The following is a 23,951-nucleotide window of genomic DNA, read 5'->3' as shown; positions in this document are numbered from 1 at the left end:
GATAACTTACATGTACAATAGAGAAACCTAGATCCAAGCATTAGGGTTTGTATGAGCACATAGGATGTTCTTATAGCTAAAACCCATTAGTGGTATCAGAGCCTTGATTGGTTTCTATTGTATTGATGCCTTGTTTGTTTGTTCAAGCTGTAAAATTGATTTTTTGGCCCCCTGTTTGATGAACTCGGCGAGTTCCAATGTGGACTCGGCGAGTAGCTCCAACTCGGCGAGTCCATAGAGGAACTCGGCGAGTTCGAGCGTCAGAAGGAGGCTGTTTCGGGATTTTTGCCTATTTTGACTTAGGATAATTGCCATAATTGTTTAAAATTATTAAAATTCAAATTTTATTGATTCCTTATGATTATCCTTGTCAAAATAAAAGATTTTGGTCATCTAATTAGATAATTGTTACCTTATTTGATAAATGTTAAGTTATGAAAATTATTTGATCATTATCTTGCAAGAATTTGAACTAGATCTAATTAGATAACCACCAATTATAGTTAATTGCCTTATTTGAATTATGTGATCTAGAATATTCTTGACAAATTTTGGAAAAGTTTCAAATTAATCCCTTTAGGTTTTATAGTTTAAATTAGAACTTGAAAGTTTAGAATTTAAATAGTTGAAACCCTAATGTTTTGAAAAAGATTTCAAAACTTTCCCTCAAGTTTTGGAATTTAAATTTTGATTGAAAAGTTTGATTTTGAAATATTTAAATTCGAAACCCTAATGTTTTGAAATGTTTCAAAACTTGCCCTCAAGTTTTGGAATTTAAAAGTTGATTAAAAGTTTAATTTAGGAATGTTAAATTCTAAAACCCTAGTATTGTTTTGAAAAGTTCAAATCACACCCTTATGGTTTTATTAATTAATTAAGGTGTATAATTAAAAGAGGTTTAATAAATCCATAAAAGTTTAGGTTTACAATTTAATTGAATTAAAAGTATAATTGTTAAATTTGATCTCCTAGCATTTTAAAAAGTGTAAAATACACCCTATACTATATATAACATTAAAAGTCTAACATTATATATATGTATGAGTAAAAGTCAGTCTTACCGTTAGTAGGCCTCATTCACGAAGCTAGTCTATAAGGGGTGTTTAAGGAAATTGCCTATAAAATGGCGATTGAAGGGATATCCACTCTTACCCACCGCACTCTTGACTAGTGGAGGGTCGTTAGCCGAACGGGTAGGATAGGACAGAAACCTTCCACTATAAGTATAATGAAGTACAAAAGTAACTAAATGTTTTTTACAAATTCCCAATCTTAGTTACTTAGGCAAAATTGAATTGATGCAATTCCATGAAATTACACTTTGTGCCCTTTCGAAGACGTTAGTGGAGCGTGTGTGGTTTACCGGCACACTAAATGGTTCTAAGCAAAGGTAGCAAAGGGTGACTCAATGTTTGTCATAGTTCGGTGGAGCGTGTGTGGTTTACCGGCACATCGAATAGGTGACTGTAACATGTGAGGGCACCATGTAAGTTTGCATGGTTATTCACACCCGCTTTGTGATCCTTGGCATCCCAGTCACAAACTAGAGGGGCATATCGAGATTTAAACATGCCATTGAAATGTTCAATGAATCTCAAAGGATCTAGGAGTTTTTATAAGATTTAAAACTTAAATTTCTTTTTCGTTTTTAATGGTGGAAATTAGTGAATCGTCATTCACTTACCTTCAAATATTCTGCAACTAGATTACGACATCCCTTTTCTAGGTTGTAGCATATTGTGTTGGGTCCTAGCCTTAGTATCTCATTTCAGTGATTTACTAAGGACTCAATCAATCAACTAACTTATATTCGTTTTCTCCCGTTTTGTAGATGTCAAAGTACGACAACTATGATCTTCCCAAATCCCGTGGAACAAGCATTCCGCATGAAGATGACATTCCACGATTCGATCGAGGAACAAGAGATCATGCTTCACTTCCTCCACCTCCTCCAATTATTCTCCCTAACCCACAAGATCAAAGGCTTGAAAAGTTCAAGCTCACTCAAGCCCTTTTGGCAAGTAAACATAAAGAAGGAAAGTCAGTGTGTGCACACGTCTTAGAGATGAAGCCACACATTGATAGGTTAAGAATGTTGGGATCTGTTGTCTGTGAGGAGATGGCTGTTGATTGGGTTCTTCAGTCACTTCCTAACTCATATAGTGAGTTCGTAAGAGAGTACTATATGATGAACTGCGACGTGACCCTTATAGATCTCACCTATATGCTTATTGCTGCTGAATCAGCAATGGTTTGGCGCAATAGAAAAGCAAAGTTGATTGGTGAATCTACCTTCAAGACCTCTATGGATATAGACAATGGCAAAGAAAGACATGCTATGATCGAAAAGTTTGATCATAAGAGAAAGGCAATGTCTGAAGTAGTTCCATGTCCTGTTCCAAAAGAGTCAATTCGCTTTTATTGCCAAGAGAAGGGGCATTGGAGACGAAGTTGCCCTATTGAACTAAGAGATCTAAGAGATGGGAGAGTCAAAACGTATGGCTTTGCTTTAGGTAAAATCCATTGACTAACTCTTTTAAGCTTCATTCTAGATTCTTAATATATAATGTGATAAGATTACAATTGATGTTTTGTAGGATCGAAGAAAAGAAAGGAAGCTTAAGGGAAGAAGTGAGCAGAATCTAACCGTGAAGAAATGGATTTCGATTGCATTACTTGAAGATTAGATTCTTGAGCTACTACTTAGAGTTAGAATTAGATTGCTAAGAAATATGTATTAGCATAGTTTTTTCAATAAATTGCATTGTAAGGACAAATTTTTTCCGCAATAAAATAAATTTTGATTTTATATTATTTATTTATCCTTGCAATGGCGTGTATGAAAAATTGATGTTAGAATATTTCTATTATTAGAAATAATAGATTTGATTCTTAATTATGCTATTTGTGGAAATTTACCGAATATGGAAAGTTTCTCATCGCCCAAGTTTCAATTGGATAGAAACTTGGAATCATGCAACTTGGTTGCATGATGAATGAGAAATTCCATATTTGAAAATTAGACTACTTCATTGACAAAGTGTCAAGTGAAGGACTAGGAGATCGAATACACAAAGTTGCGTGTTGATCAAGTCCACCATAAGAGTAACAAGATATTCGTCATGATTTACTAAAGGTTTAGTAAATATGATTATACTTATAAGATTAAGTGTAATTCTGAATTGATTGCAAAAGTTTAAATCAATAGCAGAACGAATAAGAAGAATCAAGTAAGCAGAAAGATAAAAGTTTCTCCATTCTAAGAAGAAAGGAGAGTACCTTTTATGCTTTATGATATGTCTTAATGATTAAGAACCATATCTCAATTGATCCTCTAAGTGAGTCTTAGTGCAATTATATGCCTAAGAAGAGGAATCAAGAATTGAAGAAATGGTTAAATCAAGAAGTCAATCATACTTCGTTCCAAAACAAGTCTTAGAGTTAAGATTGTGAAATTGAGTGATAAGTATTAAGAAGGTTTATAACATTCATCAAATATGGAAAGTGGTGATGTCTTGGATAAGACAAAGACCAACTAGGACCAATTTATGAAATGTTTTGATAAAAACTACACTAACTCTTGAATATTTGTTTGTCAAGAAATGTTTATTGACAAGAGAATCTTATATGTCAAGGGTCAGTGGGAGTCTTAATGGTCTTGAAAGGTTTCAAGAACAAATCAAAATAGACCTTATAGATCATCACTAGCACACGAGTTGAGGTTTAGAACCTAATGTGTTGACATTATTTTGTTTCTGTGCCATTCCAAATAAGTTAATTATGCATGTGAGTTCTATGAGTTCTCATTTGAATGCATAAAAGGCAAGGACCTTGATCAATGAAAAGTACATTGATAAGAAAGGGTGAGCTGCTTAACTACTTGGAAGACATGATAGGAAATTGTGCTACCATAAGGCAAGAAATCAAGATTAAGAAAGTTCGGTCCATATGAGTTTGAATTTGTCGTAAACTTTGGTTTTTGACAAATTCACATGGATAGGAACACATACACCATTAAAATCTAAGTGTCATAAGATTCCCTCCTTCATGAAAATGACTGTGAGGAAATGCTTTCACTAATATAGATTTTAAGAAGGCAGTGATTGTGAAATTGTATTCTCGAATTCCATTATGGTTACGGTATCCCTTTCCATAATTCGAATTGTGAGATTTGGCAATTAGTCTGAATTGTTTAGACACACATATGAGCTATCTATGGCAAAGGTGTATAATTTTAAGAAGCCTTGATAAAAGATTATCAAAGCATTGGGTATTAGAAATATGAACTTAAAGAAATTCAATAGGCATTGTTTTTCTGGAAGTTAAGATGGTTTCTGAATACATGTCAAAGCTAGTGGGAGCATAAGTGTTATGTTTATAATAATCATCATGATAGTGGGAGCATAAATGTTATGATTGTATGATTATTAAGGCAAGTACTGCAAGTTAGCAATATTAATTATAGAAAAACAAGAGTTACACCTTGCAAAGTCGTAGGGGTTGTAAAGTTGTTTTGCTATAATTAAGGGAGAGAATATTATGCTTCATTTCAAATCTAAAGGCTTAGGTTGTGGAATGTTAATAATTTAGTCAAGGAAACATAGTGCGTTCTTAAAAATCCGATTATGATTACGACATTCCTCTTCATAGTTCGAATTTTGAGAATGTAGCACATAAAATATTATGGCAGAAGATTGATAAAGTATCGAATCTTCGTGTAAGACATTATGCATCGTGTTCCATACGCTTCGGGTATAGGATTGATTGCAAATGCTATACTATTTGACCATTCTAAAATTTTCCAAATGTCTAGCGCATTTAGAGGAAAAAGGACAAGAATCGGTTTTGACTAAGATAATTAAACAACTATCAAAGGACAATCCAAAGTTCGCCGAGGATTGGTCGCTTGTGAGTAGTTAGAAGTATAGTATTGGATGGACCATATCGACATTATTATGAATAGATAAGATTCTATTAAGAATGAGTTGTCATATGGAAAATATGGAAACGTGTCCATATTGGGAATTGAATATTGAAAATCTATGTCTAGATTAGAAACTTTTATGCAAAAGGATGTTCAAAGGAATGTACTTTGAGTGAGAGACATCATATCTAAGGAATTGTATTGTAACAATCTCCGATGGAGGACTTTGTAATATCATTGGCAATAGTCATTGTGACTTTAGTGCATTGACATTACGAAAGGATCATTGCATAAATGTTAGAATCTAACATATTCCATAAGTGGCAAGAATTTGATATTCTTTCACTTGTGAAAAGGATTAGGAGTTGTGAAATGAGTATGATTGGAAATGTGTTAATTTGATCTATTTCACAAAGTAAGAACCATAGGTAAACATTGTGTGCATGCTAAGAGCATGGGACAAGTGTTGTGATAATTCAAGTAAAAAAAAAGTTGATTACCCAAAACAACAAATAACCAGTAATCGATATGATGATAAATAAAAGGTGTTTTATTTATGCTCAAAGATTTGAGGCCATATGGGATTAGTATTATTCTTGTGTTTCACTTTGCATGTTTTGACTTCCTGAATAATTTAATTGGTTGAGAACAGTCAAATTATTCGAACGGGCCACAGTCGTTCATATGTTGGGAGTAGGTATGAATGAAGATTGTCATGAATTGGTGTGTGGAATGTCTAAAGAGTATTAGACATAAGCAAATGTTTGCTGCAACGCTCATGAGTGCTTATGAATATGATTTGAGCATTGGATTAAACCCACGCTCACTTGGATCACTCCATGAATTGTATCACGAGTGATTGGTGAGACGATAACATCTTATATTCTTGAAACCGAGATGTGTGAGTTGTATCTTGCAAATCGGTTGCACATTGATTATATGTAAACGCACCAGTAACTTGGTGTCATAAAACATATTGTTGTGTGCGATTCGGTGAGTGAGTGCAAGCGAGCATTGAATCAAAGTTTATTCGTTCCTTTTATCCAAAGTAGGATAAAAGTGATATCTTTGGGCCCCTCGATGATTTAGTGATGACAAACGTAAATGCTCGGCCGGGCTAGGGCTAATTTGATTTGTTCAATTAGTCAGTCGTCATAAATCGGAAGTCGAGAAATAGTACAGAGAGAATGATTAGAAATCATGTCTCATACGATATCTAGAATGGAGGAATATATGATCCCTTATCTAAAGGACACGCGTATCTGATAGGATCAGAGTTGACAGCGGCTTTGGAAAGCTACGATTACAGATCAGGATCTGAAGTCATACGCATAATAGTTATTAGACTTATCCAAGTGGGAGACTGTTGGATTAGTGTCAAAGTCCATAACTATTTTGGTATGTACTTGACCCGATGGTGCATGGTCCTTTTGGGTTGCCTTCACCAAAGCAACTTGATAGGATGAATTACGGAGAGAAAGGATTAAATATGATTTATTAATATATTATGAGAATAATATATTAAAGGAGAAATCATATTTTTAATTAATATTAGTCAATAATTAATTAAGAATTAATTGTGTGGCTAAAAGAGATTAATTAAACTTAAGGGACTGGAATTGTAATTATAAGATAATTGCAATTGGGCCATGGATTGCCTTATATTATAAGGTTGAACGAATTCTATGGGGAAACCCATTAGAAATCGTCCAAGGCCTTTAAGGAAAGGAGTTCATGGGTTGCTGGGCTTAAGCATCCAAATTAGGGTTTCCTTGTTAGATAACCCTAATAGCCTCACTATTTAAAGAGTCATTATGCCCCAAAAACGTGGACAAGCTTCCTTCTAGGGTTTCCACATGTTTTGGGCAGCCTCCTTCTCTTCTCCTCTTCATCCTCTTGCTCTTGGTGTTTGTGAACCATTAGAGGAGTGACATTTGTGACTCTTAGCTTTCTAAAGTCATTACAAGGATAATTGTGATTGTTATTACTACATAACAATTAAGGTAACATCTTAAACCACTTCTTATGTTAATATGATTAATTGTATGCTAGAATTAGGGTTTATAGTCTTGGATAACTTGCATGTACAATAGAGAAACCTAGATCCAAGCATTAGGGTTTGTATGAGCACATAGGATGTTCTTATAGCTAAAACCCATCAGTTATATTGATTGATCTACTTACGGGGATGATGTATAGGTTGTGATTTAGTGAGGTGTTTAAAGTGGGATTTCCAAACAGTATACTTCGTATGCCAAACGAACCCTACCTCCGATATGATCCTACCTGGTTGTTCCTTACTTGATAGATCATGAAAGTAGACTTTGAGTTAATGATGAATCAAGACTAATAATTAGTCACAATAAATATTAGACTAAAACTTAGCAATAATAATGCTAGGTTTCGTCGAAGGAAAATAGAACCGTTAGAAACAAAGTGTTGCCTTAGTTTGGAATCATCACCTTAACGTGAGTGCATAGTTACTTTCATCTTACACATAGATATGAAATACTTAATATAAATTACTTGCTATGTGTGCATATTACCTGTGTTCCTGATATCTATGCTAGATGAACAATTTATACATGTTTACGTGATTTAAACTGTATACGTATTTTTATACTCCTAAATATATATTGGGTAGCGACGGGTGATGAGAGATAGGTGATGATAGAAAGGTGATGATAATTAGGTGATGATAGATAGGTAATGATAAATAGGTGATGTGAGATGAGAGGAGATACCATAACCATGACCGGCGATGTGGCAATGTAGTCATCTACCAGAGTATAAGTGGCGACCACAGACTATTCTAGACAGTCATGTGGAAACACCAACAGGCTCATAACCTATAGGCGATGAATTAATAGTTCGGGCGATGTTGTAACTATGTATTCATTCGATGATACTCTAACCCTTACTATGATTTACGAGTTCAGGTGATGTTGTTACTACGTATTCATGCGTTGATACTCTAACCCTTACTAGACACGTATTGAGGGAGTAACCCCCGAATCAGTACTGTCTATGCGATGTAGGCGATGATCCTTAGGAAAAGTCCTTAGGAACAAATATATAAGAAAATGCGATGTAAGAAGATGAGAGGTAAATACGATGTAGGAGATGACCCTTACGATGAGTCTTTAGGGAAGTTTAAATGATGAAAATGGGGATGGGTAATCGGGTTAGTTGTTTGACATAAATTATGAAAAGAAACAAATTAACTATATTATTGTGGGTTGAAAACCCTATGTACTCACCAGGTTTCCCAACCTGACCCATTCAGTTTATTTGTATCACGAGTATTGATGCGAATCTACATTTTCCACTAAGAGATTAAAGGAGATGTAAATCACTAGTATAAATGAATGTAAGGTCTGTTTATGCTTACGTTTCTGTATTGAAGATGACATCCCAAAGTTTTAATATAAACAAAATACATTTCTTCGGAAATGATTTGATAATATATTTATCATGTTTTCTAGGAACAAATTTTGCAGTATTATTCTTTAAACTGTATACTCTGATTTTCAAATAAGCATAAATAAAAATTTTAAAATGACCGTGAATTTAGGGATGTCACAGTTGGTATCAGAGCATTAGCTTAAGCGAACTAGGAATAAGGATTTATTTCTAGACTTAAACTTAGAATGCTAAGCGATGATCATGAGGAGTGTGTCTAATATATTTTAGGAAGTACACCTGAATAGACACGAGCACTAGCTCATTTAGGAAGATGCTTAAATTGCTTTATGGGCTAAATTATTTGTGATGATTTATGATGTCATTATTTTATTGGATCTATGGTCTGTTGCCGACCTGATCTGGAAACTTTATGTGTTCAAAATTCTAAACGTTTAATTACGTAACTTTTTGGAGTGATAAGGAGATTTATACGTTTGATTCTGCTATCTAAACTATTGTGCCTATTGTGCAGCCCGAACTGAATGAAGAACTGTCAGAGGAGGAAAATTACAGTCATACTGTGAGTCAAGTTGGACCCCAAGTGGTCAAGAGGAACGACCCGGACATAAGGATTGACAGGGATGGGCGCATGTATAAGAATTTCTTGGCTGCCAAACCACCAAGTCTTTCTGGAAGCCCAAAGCTAGTGGAAATTATGGACTAGATCTATGAAATGGAAATGATATTTGGAAGTTGCAAGTGTAGCGATAAACAAAAGACCGTCTTTGCAGTCAGACAACTAAAGACCGAAGTATTAAGTTGGTAGAAGTTGTTGGCAGATACAATGCCACGGGGAGAAGCCCCGAGGATGTCTTAGGAAGCATTCATGGAGCAATTGAAAATCCAATATTACTCAGAGATAGATCTGATAGACCTAAACAATGAGTTTCAGAACCTGAAGAAAGGGAAGATGAGTGTTGATGAGTATGCCACCACATTCACTGAGAGGATGAAGCTACTCCCCTACTTGGTGTCTACTGAACATTCCAAGATAGATAGGTTTGCTAATGGATTGCCAACGGAATTTGGCCCAAAATGGCAACTACTTTAAAGACAATCTCAAGAGCATCTAAGAATGTAGAGACCCATATAAGAGAAAGGGGTCGAGAAAAAGATACGGCGGGAGAAAAGAGGATGATGGAGGCATCCTCAAGATCTGATAAGAAAGGAAGATTCACGAAGTCCAACCTGGACGACCAAAAGTATGGAGGTAGTGATGGAACCAAATGGTGTAAGAAGTGCAAAAAGAAGCACTTCGGAAGATACGATGGAGAATTAACTTGCTGTAAGTGTGGGAGGACCGGTCACTATTCTAGAGATTGTACATTCGACAACATGAACTGTTACGAATGTGGAGATGGTGGGCATATTTCGAAGATCTGCCCAAAGAAGAAAAAAGTTGCAAAGCAAAATACGCCGCCAAAGCCAAAGGCGAGACCATTCCAGATGATCCTTGACGAAGCAGATAACAATGCAAGGAATCAGGAGTGAGGACTTGATATCTGAAGATCAAGATATGAAGTAGCCATAGCATAATATGGTATAGCCTGATAGAGGCATAGTATAGGTTGAACTTGCACGTTTATGTAATCATTTCAAAAAGATAATATAAAGCTTGGTTATGTAATCCAATGTGTTAAATGACTATGTGAAATTCTTGTATGGTGACTTGGAAAACTGCAAGATAATACTTGGGAAGAATATGAATAGGTGTGAATGGTAGTAGAGGCCTATACTATCGAAAGCACATGACTCGCACTCGGATCAGGGAAAGTCACAAGGTTACCAAGAAGCTAGCAATTGATTCTTTTGTTCAAGTATGTCGTTACTATCGTTTCGGTAATGAATAAGAAGGTGATTGTTATTCCGACCCTAGTGGTCATGTCAAATCGAGTTCGACTAAGATACGTATGTTACGTGGTTCAGAGAACCAAGTTTGATGTAGCATCTGACTTAAGCCAGAAGATTGAAGTGAAAGGTAATCAAAACGATCAATAGAAGTATCGTAATCATTGTTAAGGTAAGATCTCTTAGTTAGAAGTGTTACGCACTAGAATGTGATTATATCACATTAGAACATGAAGGATGGAAACTTCCACTATGGAATTTGACTCTAAAAGATCTGAGGCTAAGCGTTGCATCATACAACATGAGGTCATTAGAACATGACCCATCGGTCTGTCATGATAATCAAAGTAAAGAAATTCACTTAAGTTAAGTCTGTTTAAGAAGAAGTAGGAGTCTCCAATAAGGATCATTTTTGTAACTCAAAGGTTACAATTGAAAGTCCAACATAATACAAAGAGCAGTTGCAAGATCGAGCACTGCCTACAGTCAAGAAGTCCAAGAGTAAGATACTCATTTGAAGTAACATAGAAGTTACGATTATTATCTAGGATGAAAAGATAACATATGGAGTCATTATACAAGCCTTTTTTCATTGATGATTCCAGAACGTAATCATCCTAAGGAGGAGATAATTGTAACACCCATAGATTCGGGCTAGTCAACTTAGAGAGAACAAGTATCAAAAATGACTTTTTCATGGAAGATTATCTAGAGTAAATAATCTGAACCAAGTTATAGTATATGTCACAAGGGTTCCGTACATATAAAGAACGCCGAAATCTGAGTTATAACGAACAAGTTATGACCCGTCGAACTTTTACGGCAAAATCGACACGACACTGGGAATCGTAAAAAGTGAGTTTGCGATAAAATACTTTTTAGCCTTAGTGGTCTAAACGAAAGTCATAGTATACGTTAAACCGAGAACGTGCATAAAAAGAACGTACAAATCTGACTTCGTATAAAAAGAAGGTTGAAAACAAAACTCATATGCGAGTGTTTGGTTGTGGACTTAGAGTGCCCTGTTGTTTGTCCGAGTGTCATTTGATCCTTACTCGGACAAACAACAGGGTACTCTAAGTCCACAACCAAACAAGGAACAATAAATAAAGTGAGTTATCAGTCCTAAGCCCTTCAAACCTTACTTATATAACTATATATGCATTAGACATGATTTGGCAATATATAAGTTTAAAGAATTGAAAGTAAATATTTGGTAACTAAGACTAATTTTTATAAATCGTTTAACATGTAAAAGTGTTTGATAATCATTTTGAAGTAGTTTTGTTGACAAAGCAGTTAAAAGTATAGTAAATCCATTTGTTTGCAAGTTATAAATCACATGTGATTGATATTATAACTAGTTTGATTCAACTTGTATTCCCCCCCACCCCCCCATAAAAGCATTTAAAAACATTGAAAAGGTTGATTAAGGGGTATAAACTCACCTATAGTGAGTGGTTTGGATGGAAGTGTTGGACAAGGTGCTAGGTGTCAAGTGAAGACTTAAACACACATAATGATCCTATTTAACATATAAAGATATATATATATATATATATATATATATATATATATATATATAATTAGTGATTATAACACCAATTAAGCAAGTATAAACACCCTAAAACATGGAAAACAATTTGGTGTAAGTGTTAGAGGGTCATAGGGTTGCATCAAAGGGGTGTAAGGCCTTACTTTAGAGTTTACGGCCCAAGGACCAACTCCCATGGAGTTTAAGGCCTAGGGTTTACGGCCCTAGTGGGTTTACGGCCGTAAACCCATGGTAACTCCTACCATTTCATAGTTTAAGGTCCTTAGCTCATGTATGAAGAGTTCTAGTCCAATATCCAAGCCTTAGGAAGTAGTAGTGGCACATATGCACCACCTAACGGTGTTTACGGCCCAAGGAGATTGCCTTGGCCGTAAACCCATGTGTTCTTGGGCATTCGTAGTGTTTTCAATGGTTTAACAAGTAATCTAAGCATATAACTAGTTAAGAGGAGTGTACTTAATTATAGGGAGCTTGTAAGAGTGTTTAAGGTCCAAGAACACTAGTGTGTGTTCTTGGTGTCCTTGGTGAAATGAAGAACACTTGAAGATCTAAGAAAAAGAGAAGATTTCATGGATGAAAAGATGTATAACTACTAGATGAAGTGTTATAACAACAAATCAAGAGAATGAACACTTACATTTTTGGAAGATTGGAAGGAAGATCTTATGATACTTGAGAGAGAATGTTGATGTTCTTAAACTTGGAGGTGAGAAATGAGGAAGAAAAGGAGTAAACTTATGCTTTAAGCATGAGTTCATGGCCAAATAGAGTTTACGGCCCAAACTCCTAAAGTTTGGCCGTAAACACCATGTTATGGTGTTAAATTCTTGATTGCTACACCAAAAACTCTAGAAGGTACTTCCTTTCGCTAGTTCTTTTGAGGATTTAAGATTAAAACACCAAAACGGACTCTAAACCTAGCTAAAAATTAGCAGATATGAGTTTGACTTTTTATTGAAGTGCTTGACTGTAGGGTTTGTACAAATAGAAATTTCGGGTTGTCACATAAGTGTCTAAGCCCATAACTATAATTGGTATGTACTTGACCCAAGAGTAGCATGGTCCATTTCAGGTTGCCTTCACCAAAACAATTTGACAGGATAGATATTTGAGAAAGAGGTTATTTGTGATTTATTAATATATTATAAGAATAAGATATTAATTGAGAAATCATATTATTTAATTGGTATTGTTCAAGAATTAATTTGGAATTAATTTAGTGATCAAAAGAGACTGATTAAATTTACGAGGACTGATTAGGTAAATCAGTAATACTTATAGTTTAGGCTAAAGATCCATGTTGATTAGGATTGGCCTGAATCTTTGTGAGAGTCCATGAAGAGTAGGTCCAAAAGCCTAGTACGTTATTGGATTAAAAGCCCAAGTGAATTAGGGTTTACAAGTTGAAACCCTAGGAATTCCAAACTATAAAATGAACCCCTAGCTTGCTAAAATCGGCCCCAAAAAAGACTCCTAAGGTGAATTCCTAGACGATTTTAGGTTCATAACCTCTCTCTCATATTCATCCAATTGTTATTGGTGTTTGTGACTTGTTTGAGGCTTCACACTTGAGGTGCTAAGCTCTTGAAAGGCCAACAACTACAAGCGATAAATAAGAGGTATTCTTCTAACTAGTTTTATGATTCATGTACCAAATTTGTATGCTAGATAGGTTTCATGCTTTGGATGATTTTTTGTTGCATGTATAACTAGAGAAAACTTAGATCCAAAGCATTAGGGTTGTATGTGCACAATAGGAGTGTTATAGTACATATAACCCAACATATGCATCATTGTTCAATTTCTTTAGTTCCTCCATTGCAAGATTGAATTTTTGTACAATGGATGTTGTTGCATATTTCCATAGACAATCTTTAAACTCCTTGCCTCTATACTTCCGCTTCATATTCTCATGGATATGAAGAAGGCAAAATCTATTTTCTGTACATGGAAACAATTTTGCAAATGCAGGCAAAACACCCTACAACACAAACATAATCAATTTTATATAATTAGTACAAATAATATAAAGGTTAATGAGTTAAACTATGTATACTATTACCTCATGCCTATCAGTTATAAATGTGAAGTTCGAATTGGTATGCAAATCCAAATCATCACCAAGATTTTTTAGAAACCATGTCCATGAGTTACAATTCTCAGACTCTACAACACCATATGTCATTGGGTAAGTGCAGTTGTTTCCATCTAATCCCTGTAACGGTAAGAAAAAATTAGGTTAACATCTATAAGTCATATGCAATATTAAGTAGTTAAACCGTGTATATAATTACTTACCACTGTTGTTAGAATCATACCAGGGTAGAGACCCTTCATGAATGCACCATCCAGTCCAAGAAAGTCCTTTTTCCCTACTGCAAAATCTTGTTTATGTGGCCCAACAACACACACACACACACACCTATATATATATATATATATATATATATATATATATATATATATATATATATACACACACGCGCACGTGCGTCTAAAAATCCTAGTATCTGATGCAGGGTTGGTAGCATTATCTACTTAAAGCTTGACCGTTGTGTTTGGGTTTCGAGTTTGAACCTCCAGTAGATACCTTTAATATAGAATATTGACCCTAAAAATTACCCTAATAGTTTCTAGGGATTTTTCTTTTGCCATAAACACTTTCATGTCTGACATCTGAATATGGTATTTTCTCTCCAGATGCTCCTTTAAAGCCCTAATTGGTATTTCTAGGTTAGACTCCAACTACTCAAGTATTTGTTTGCAAAGAAACTTATAATTACAGGCTTTGATTTTTCTTGTTTGGAGACATTTATGCTCTTTTTCATACGTTTTCGCTGCCCAATCACCATCCTTTTTCCATTTACTCACTAAAAGTTTCCAAGGGCACTTATTGCTTTCACCTACTTTCACTACATTTTTGTTTTTACTGGACCCACCTTTACCACGACACTTACTTGGTCCTCCTTTTTCACAAGTTTAATTTGGTCCACTATTCATGTAACTTTGACTAGGCCCACCTTCCCCACTAATTTGACTTGGTCCACCTTCCCCGCTAATTTGACTTGGTCCACCTTTCCCATAAGTCTCAAGTATCCCATATCTGGTATTGTTCCTTTACATACTACCCTGACCTTGTTTTATCATTCTTGACATTATCCAATTCTCTTCTTGTCTCTATTATATGTAAGTAAATTATATCTTTTGCTTCTTGAGAACTTGTGTAACACTCGTGTTTCTAGCCTAGGCATTTATATTGAGGTGATAGTCTAGGTTAACCTTTGTAACTCATTTTGAAGAAATGAAAAGGAATTATGTGAATATTATGTGTTTTATGCTTAATTACTAAGAGTTAATTAATTAAGAATCAAAATGAGCGTCAAAAATAAATATTAGATAAAGCTGATATCTATTAAGAAAATTATAGTGGCAGTGACAAGGATTACGGATATATAAAGAATACCGGAATCTGAGTAATAACGAAAAAGTTATGACATGTCGAAGTTTCACGGCAAAACCGGGCACGGTGCCGAATGTCGTAAAAAATGAGTTTTTGATAAACTACTTTTTAGCCTTAGTGATCTAAACGAAACTCGTAGTGTTCGTTAAACCGAGAGTATGTATAAAAAGAACGCCCAAATCTGACTTCGTATGAGGAAGTTATGATTTTTCGAAGTTTCAGCTTAGCAGTAGACAACTAAAAACTCAAATTTTATATCGAGTGATTTTTAGCCGACACAACCTAAACGAGAATCGAAGGTCTCGTCATTAGCAGTACAACGGTAAAAAGTCTGACGAAAACGGACGTCGAATGAAGAAGTTATGAATTTTTAACGGATTTCCTGTCCCGGTCTGTTAAAAATAATAATATAAAAATTAAAGTCAAAATTAGCCGATGAAGTCTAAACGAAAGTTATAGAGCGTAATTTTACCTACGCGTGCATATAAAGAACGTCAAAAATGGAGTTCGTATGTGAAAGTTATGGATTTTAGAAGTTTTGGCGCGAAAATCGAGAAAAATCCCCAAAACCGAGAAATCTTGCATACGTGGACTTCGGCCACGTCACCCTCGCTCAAAACGCGCCACGTATCCGAAATCTGCTGAGTCGCCGAAGCCAGCTGGCGAGACGTGTCGCCTGCCCTCGCACCCGAAGTCCGGCCCAATAGGAGTCTGATGCGTGTCCCTTATGGTGTGTCCGAGTCTCGCATGGAGTGTCACGTCCGAAGTCTCGGACCTAGACTCCGGTCCAATAAGAAGATGCCACTGAGCCCCTCGCATGCGCAACCCACGTGCGAGCCACCTGCGAGCCTTCGGATCTGCCGACACGCGGAGGCTTCTTAGCCCTTGGATCAGCAGCCTCGGCCCCTATAATTAGGAGGGTGCGAGACCTCCCAGGTATATTTTGGAAACTTGTCACTTTTAGCCCCTAAACTCATATTTCTTTCATCTTAACATCCCCCAAAGCCCCGGTATCAATTATAAGCCCCGGAATACGCCACGAAGTGCCCGAGAAGCCCGGAAAATTTATCTTTTTGGTTTTGAAGCCCGACGTTCGCAGAGCCCCGTTTCTAAATAAAAATCTCGGTTTTATTAGAAACGATCGTTTTAAGAAACGAATTGCTAGCCGATTATCATCAAATCATGTGAGTGTGTAGTCACTTTCATCTTACACCTAGATATGAAGTATTTTCTATAAAATATGTTTTATGTGTAATTATATTAAGTGTTTATTTGAGGTGACTGTTGAACAGATGTTTTATACAAGTTTTAAACTATATATGTATTTTATCTACAAATATGTTGGGTAGAACATGGGTAGACAAAATAGCTGATGTGTGTTAAAATGGTGAGAGGCATCGATGTTGTTGTTGTTGTTGTTGTTGTTGTCGTCTAGCGGAGTATAGATGACAACCATAGACTTTTCTAGACAGTCCAGTGGCACACTAGCAAGTTCACAACTTGTAGGTGTTGATGAACTAAATGTTCATTGGCGTACTCCAATCCCCCTCATGGTTGCCTTTAAGACATGTATGGTTGAGGAGACCCCTTAGCAGTAGTGTCCATCCCGATGATTTTCCTTAGGCTAGGTCCCTTGTGATAGGTGTTTAGGGACGTAAAGTGAGGACAACGGGAATGGGTAATCAGAGTTATTATTGATTGGTGAACTTAATAAGTTTATTATTATTGTGGGTTGAAAACCCTATATGCTCACCAGGCTCCCAAGCCTGACCCACTCAGCTTTTTATGATTATAGGTAGTGGACCCCGAGCATAGTCGGAAGACGATGAGAGATTTTTGGATTATAGGCTAGTAGTTGTAAATAATTGTTGTAAGGCTTATAATGTGTTGTTTATACTTTTGATCTGTATCGGAACATGACATCCCGAGGTTTTGATATGAAATGAAACTATACATTTCTTAAAGAAAGGTTTTGATAAACTTTTATCAAGTTTTGTTTTGGGGACCAATTCCGCAACATCTTTTAAAATGATTTCTCTGATTTTATTTTAAAAAGCATAAATTAAATCGGTCTTTTCTGGCCGAGAAATTAGGGGATGTCACAACTTGAGAATGTGTTAAGTATGTAGAAAGGTTCACTCATTTGAGCTACATCATTTAGTTGTGCCCTTTCAGCAGCCCTAATTTTATTTCTTCTTTTACTCATTTTCCCTTCATCTGATGATGACTCAAATTATAGAACATCAATGTTGATCACCTCCACTTCCTCATCAGACATTACTACATTCTATGTTGTAATAGGGGTATCACCAATCCACTCCAAATTATCATCAATGTTGAGGTAGAAATCATGCATGTCCACCTCGGGATCATCCAACAAGTTATCCTTATCGACAATGAAATCAGTATCATCACTTTTCACTTGAATCCTACCCTCACTATCACTAGATCCACATAGGGCTTCACTAAAGGTTTCCATAATATGGGTTCCATTTTTGGTTCATTCTCAACTTCAACATCAACTTCATTATGGGATTCCATTCTAGGGGTGAAACATGTGCAACATCAATATGACTAGAGGATTCCATGCTAGGTTCCATTTTAGAGGTTTGCATGATTGGTTCAGAAACAGGGGGTTCAATTATGGTTGTGTCAATCCATTCGAGACACAACCTTCTAGAACAAGAAGGGGTTTCAACAATCTCTTCAATCCTGCGTTTTGCAGGGTTAGGAAACATAGCATATGTATGCAAGTTGGAACACCAAAATTCTGTATACAATTCTATAAGCTTGTGTGAAGCAACGTAGGACCTTAAGTGGTTGACGTCTTAGTCACTACCCAATGCAAACAACCCAAAATCTAAATCCTTTAACGGTCGTTTAAAGTGATAATATAATCTTACCTTCTTCAATGCAAACCAACTCCTCCATCATATCATCAATGTTGTAAACCGAGAACAAATCATTGTCGATCAATTCCACAAGTTTGTGATGTCCCTTGATGTATGTTCTCCCAGGAAATTTTGTAAACTCTCCTCCATAGTGCAAGTGTATACTAAAAACAGTTGGATTTCCACCTTCACAAGTAAAAAATAACAAAATTTGCAAAATCGGGGATGAAATGATCAAGAACAGAGCATAAAATGGTTAGCTTCCTTACCGTAACTGGATTCCAAATCGGTTTCATCCATCTGTGGTCGTATTCACCACCCACTCATCTTCACTTTTGACGGAAAACTAGGGTTTTTGCAAGAAGAGAAATGTTTGGGTGAATTGGATATGGCGCCATACACAGTCAATAATATACACAGGACTTGAAATGACGAAAATACTCCTGCGTGCAAGGCACATGGGGCACCCAAACAGAGAAAAACTAACGTCTAATGACAATAAGGATTAAGCAGGTAGTATTTAAATACATGAGAGACGGTCTGAGTTAATTTTCAAAAGTAATGGCTGAACATACAATTTGACACGGAACCGGAGATGATTCATGTAATTTACTCCATAAGTTTAGAGTTTCCAATCAATGTATCAAAAGGCACAAGGAAACTTAGGGGCCTTTCGGACAAATATGTGAGAGTTGAGGGCCAAATAGTGTCATTCTAAATACCCATATGTAACTTTCCATGATAGATGTTACTACTGCTGAAGTGCTTATCTGCTAGTAAAATTACAGCGCAGCAAGAAAATCATTGATCGATTATAATCGTCAGCTAATCATAAGCCTTTTCAACAATTTCATCCCTTGTTTTCCATCGCAGAAAGCTGACGTAGCACGCATCTCCTGTACCCAACGAGCCCGACCCACGGGGAGATAGCGTTCGAATCGATCAATGGATTTGTCTGAATTGTGGGCAATATTTGGTCCAGGCTTTGCCGGCGCCGTTTTTGGAGCCGGCTGGTGGTTTTGGGTCGACGCCGTCGTTTGCAGTTCTGTGCAAGTCTCGTTTCTCCACTACCTACCTGGTTCTCCCTCTTTCTCTCTAGGGTTAGGTTTTTGTTGATGTTTTTTTTCGTCTTAGTCCCGATATATAAATTTAATTCGATTTGTTTTGGGGTTTTCATGTTATACTTGTAGGAATATTTGCATCTTTGGCTGCGTTGATGTTTAATTGTGTTAGAAGAGAGGACATCGACTACTCTCCCTATGAAGAAGGTGAATGGAGGTATGAAATCTTTTGAGTTTAGTTCAATAATCTTTAATTTGGTTCTCGTTCACATCTTAATGTTGTAGAATTTGTTGATAACTTCCCTCCTTACTTATTAACAACGATTGCAAAGGAATGTTGATGGTTCTTTATGTGATGTAATTGAATTGTTGAGTTACTGATTGGTGCGTTTGCTAATTTCTTACCCCCTCATTACCAAATTCAAATTAGCATTTTAAATTAATTGTGGCTTTTGGCTTGTATGTCTTTTTCAAGCTTTTAAGCACCAATCCATGCACATACTTTGCTGTGCAGAGAATAGAAAGTAAAAAAGAAAACAAATGTTCCGTTAGAAAATAGAATCGATAAAAAGGATATTTGTTTGGTTTATTTTCTCAGATGATTAGCTGGCTCCTTTTATAATAGATTTCATAAGGCAATCTTTTAAATTTTTGTTGCAAAATGAATTAAACTCTTGGAAACGATATTTTAATAGTGATATTGGGGGATTTAGATATCAAAATATTCCAGATTTTCTAAATGTTTACATCTTTTAAGCAAAGACACATTTATTGTGAGTGGGAGGGAATGGTAGTTTTACTAGGTGCTCACTGCTCATTATGATATAAATTTAGGTTAGAGGTTTTTGTTTTTATGATTTTGGCAAATTATGGGTAGCATTAGGGTAATGGTTTTGTGAAGTCTTGTAATCATCTTTCCGAATAGAGTTGCAAATCTTTCTTCAAAGAATTGATTTGCTAAGACATCCTTGGATGTTCTTCTGAATATCACTGCAGTTGCATTCAATTTCTTAAATTCTTGATGTTGTAGATCTCAACATTATGGATCGAACTTGCTCTCATACCAATTGTTGTATTCTGACATGTTTATTGAATTCGAAAGGTTACAGAAAATGTAACCCTAGGTTTTTCAAGAATTTAGTCTCTCCCAATTGAATTCTGTTCAATGATGCCCAACAACCAATACAAGACTCCTACTTATACTCTAAGTCTCTACTAAACAGACATAACAAGTAAAATGACCTAAAAACCCTTATCCAATGAATTACCTTTTTTGACCGGTGGACTTTACCACTCTACGCATATATGATCCTTATATGAAGTAGAAGTACACCAAATTACATACATGATGCTTGAGGAAATGAAAATAAATCTGTAAAAAGTTCTTTTAAGCGATTCTGTATGTGGTAGATGTTCCTTCCTGTAGTGCATATTTGAGCAATTGCAGTAGCTAGGATATTGATAATCTATTGGTATTGGGAAATTTACTTGGGCTGTAAATCTGGTTTGCTTGCCGGTAAACCATTTGTATTTTGTTAGAGTTTTAATTTGGGGATCCGATTGAGTTTTTTTTCAGGTTGAAGCTTTGGCTTTTCCTAGCATATGTTGTGTCATTTGTGTCCTTGGCAGCGTCGGTAGGCTTGTTGATACAAGATGCACTTGTGCCCGAAGGTCCTTCTGCTTGGACAGGAACTGCAGGTGTTTTGCAATGTGTGCTTGTCTTAATTAGGTCAGTCATCTTCATCTTGCTTGTTTTTTCTTTTGCACTTGATACACAAACTAAAAAGATCACTTTTTAATCTTAACTTGTCATTTATTCTTTTCTTCCATTTTCTCAAAAAAAAATCCATGCAACATTTTATGGTTTTTTTTTTAAATTGTGTGCAGTGGGCTTGTTTATTGGACATCTCACTCCGAGTAAGAGGAGGAATGAGTGAAGGGAAACATTTGTGGTTTTGCGTGTTAAAATGTTCTTGCTCTTGTATATGTATGTGGCACTGTTGATGATCCAAGCAACAGATACATAGTAAAACACAGTGTTTAAAGTGAGTGATTGACCGAATTATTTTACACTTGTTTATATGACCTTCCTTACCTTTTTGGTTATCGTTTATCTTTGCTTCTCAGGTACTTTTTAATGTGTTTGTGTTTGTGATCATCTTTGGTATATGAAATCAAACCAACTTTAATAGTTAAAAGGAAAAAAAAAAGACAAAATTGCAAAAATGGTCCCTATGGTATGCAAATATTTGGGGTTTTAGTCCAAACTCCGAGTTTTTTTGGATTCATGGTCCTTTTGGAGTGGTTTGTATGTGAAAATAGTCCCTCTGAAAATTGAAATGACTATAATACCCTTGGGGTATTTATTTTTCATTTTTCTTTCATTTTTTTAATTTAATATTTATTTATTTATTTTAACAATTAAAATAATAGAGGGTCCACCTCTCTCTCTCTCTCTCACCAGATGGGCAACGAAGAAAAGAAAGCGTTGCCGCCCTTTAGATTATACCCGCCGGCTGCCCTCCACCTCTTCTCCAACATTTTACCGTCAAGCACAACCCCAAACGCACCCACCACCTAATCTCTCTTCGTTTACACTCTCTCTCTCTCTCTCTCTCTCTCTCGTTGTACATCTCCGGCGAGGAAAGAATCTGGCAAACCAAGGCTGCCGCCCTTGTTTCAATTTCTCTCTTTCCTCCCTCGTTCTTCCCTGTCGATCAACAACTCAAAACATCCCTACGTTTGCAGTGGTCCTCGATTTTGGCTTCGATGAAGTGAGAGGAAGAAGAACCGTTAAATTAGCGAGTTGTTACAACTCCCCATCCATCCTCACTTGGTTCTCTGTCACCTTCAACACCTCCTCTCTCTGCCTACTGTTGGTGATTTGAAGCCACAACTCCGACAAGTGAGCTATCAGCCGAGAAGGAGTTCATCGGAAAAACCGGATGTTCTTCCCTTTTCCACCATTATAGTCGCATCCCCCTTTCCCCCCTTGTGACTGCTTAACTACTGCAGAACCACACTCCACCATCGGAGCTTCCTGATCGTAGCCTTCCATTTGTGATTTTAGCTTCTCCGAACAGACGAAGACGGAGACCTGTTTCCTTAGCTCTCAACCGCAGATGATGCAAGTTAAAGCCGCAGAGGGTCGCCGGAGATCGACCACTCTGTCCCTCCTCGCGATTTGAATGACCACCATCGGAACTTCTCATCACTTCCGATTCATTCGTTCCTCCAAATCCCCAAACAGATGAAGAAGACGATGCATGTCATTTCCTCTATGAACCCCCTTTCACATGTGCGTTTTTTATGAGAGAGAGAGAGAGAGGTGGGCCCTCTATTATTTTTTTAATTGTTAAAATAAATAAATAAATTTTAACTTTTAAAAAATGAAAAAATAAATAAATACCCTAAGGGTATTATAGTCATTTCAATTTTCGGATGGACTATTTTTACATGCAAATCACTCCTAAAAGACCATGAATCCAAAAAATACTCAGGGTTTGGCCTAAAACCCCAAAATTTTACATACCACAATGACTATTTTTGCAATTTTGTCAAAAGAAAAATGAAACATGATGTTGTAATATCATATGTTGTTTCTTCATAAGTTTTATACATCGATTACACCAATTCTAAATTAGCCTTAAAGAGATTTTTTGTTTCTAATTAGCCTTAATAATTGAGACGGCATTCCATAATCAAATCCTTAGCCAGTAAAAAACATGTTAAACTCCTCATTCGGTCACTACTATTATACAATGTCATCCTTCCCAAAATATGCTCTTTACTCTCCAACATCATCTTTTAGGTGGTGTTTGTTCTTTTTGTAAAAAATCTCTTCGGGCCTCTTATTGGGCGGCATAACTTTTCATCTCGTAGTTGTTTGTTTTTTGGAAGTCTTCGGAGTAAATAACCTCTGCGCGTGTTCTGTGTTCTGTTTGGCGCAACATTTGTATTGTCTCTTCCAACCTCTTTTTCTTTTTTTCTTGCTGAAATCGTAATGAATCTCGATTATATGTTGTTGAATTTTTGTTTTACCTTCTTTTTTTTGTTTTTTTTTATTTATTCTTGCTAAATGATTTTTTTTTCATTTTTTATATTGAATAATGATAATTTCTTGTTGAAATATCATTATTTTTTTGTTGAAATACTATTATTTATTTTTTTTTGCTGAAATATCATAAATCTGTGCTAAAATGTCATAAATTTTTAAATTTTTGGTATTAAAAAATTATTTTTGTTATATAAAATTAGTTTATTTTATTTTTTAATATCTGCAGCAACATGCAAATGTTAAAAGAAACACACTTCTTATTATAGTTTGCAACCGTTTGGTCCACCTCTTCTGTTGCAGAGGGTTGCAGAGGTAGTCCGCAGACTTCATGGATTTTTGCTTCAAAAAAACAACACCACCTTAGTATAAACGTCTCCATCAAAAGGGTTTTATTTAGTTAATCTTGGGAAGAAAAGGTTTTTGACACCATTGTTGCTTGCAACAACTTACATTTTGATGGTGAAATACATTGTGCTAGGAAGGTAAGTGGGTGATAATGAGGAATCGATATGTATGTGAGTTGTTACCTTCTGTAAATGAGTTCCATAGTGTCACTAACATCTTTGATTTTCATCTTGAACAGATGGATGCATCATTTGGAACTAAAAAAGTCAAAGGGTCTGAAAATGTGCATGTAAGGGACGAGGACTCTGATGATGATCTATAGACTTCTCCTTCCTGGATTTTGCA

General features: G+C 35.9%; 1 protein-coding gene across 1 annotated transcript; it reads left to right on the top strand.

Moving 5' to 3' along the window:
* Positions 1 to 18,899: 18,899 nt before the first annotated feature.
* LOC145097034 (transmembrane 50A-like protein) lies at positions 18,900 to 21,317 on the top strand. Its single transcript, XM_079034510.1, has 4 exons — positions 18,900 to 19,221; positions 19,334 to 19,421; positions 20,781 to 20,933; positions 21,092 to 21,317. Exons 1-4 carry the CDS (start codon positions 19,089 to 19,091, stop codon positions 21,123 to 21,125), a joined length of 408 nt encoding a protein of 135 aa, XP_078890636.1. The 5' UTR covers positions 18,900 to 19,088; the 3' UTR covers positions 21,126 to 21,317.
* Positions 21,318 to 23,951: the final 2,634 nt, after the last annotated feature.

This window comes from Lactuca serriola, chromosome 4 (assembly GCF_051521515.1).
Source record: "Lactuca serriola cultivar US96UC23 chromosome 4, Lser_US96UC23_V15, whole genome shotgun sequence".
Taxonomy (NCBI): domain Eukaryota; kingdom Viridiplantae; phylum Streptophyta; class Magnoliopsida; order Asterales; family Asteraceae; genus Lactuca; species Lactuca serriola.
Note: the sequence above shows the minus strand (reverse complement) of the source record. Positions and strands in the feature narration are given on the sequence as shown.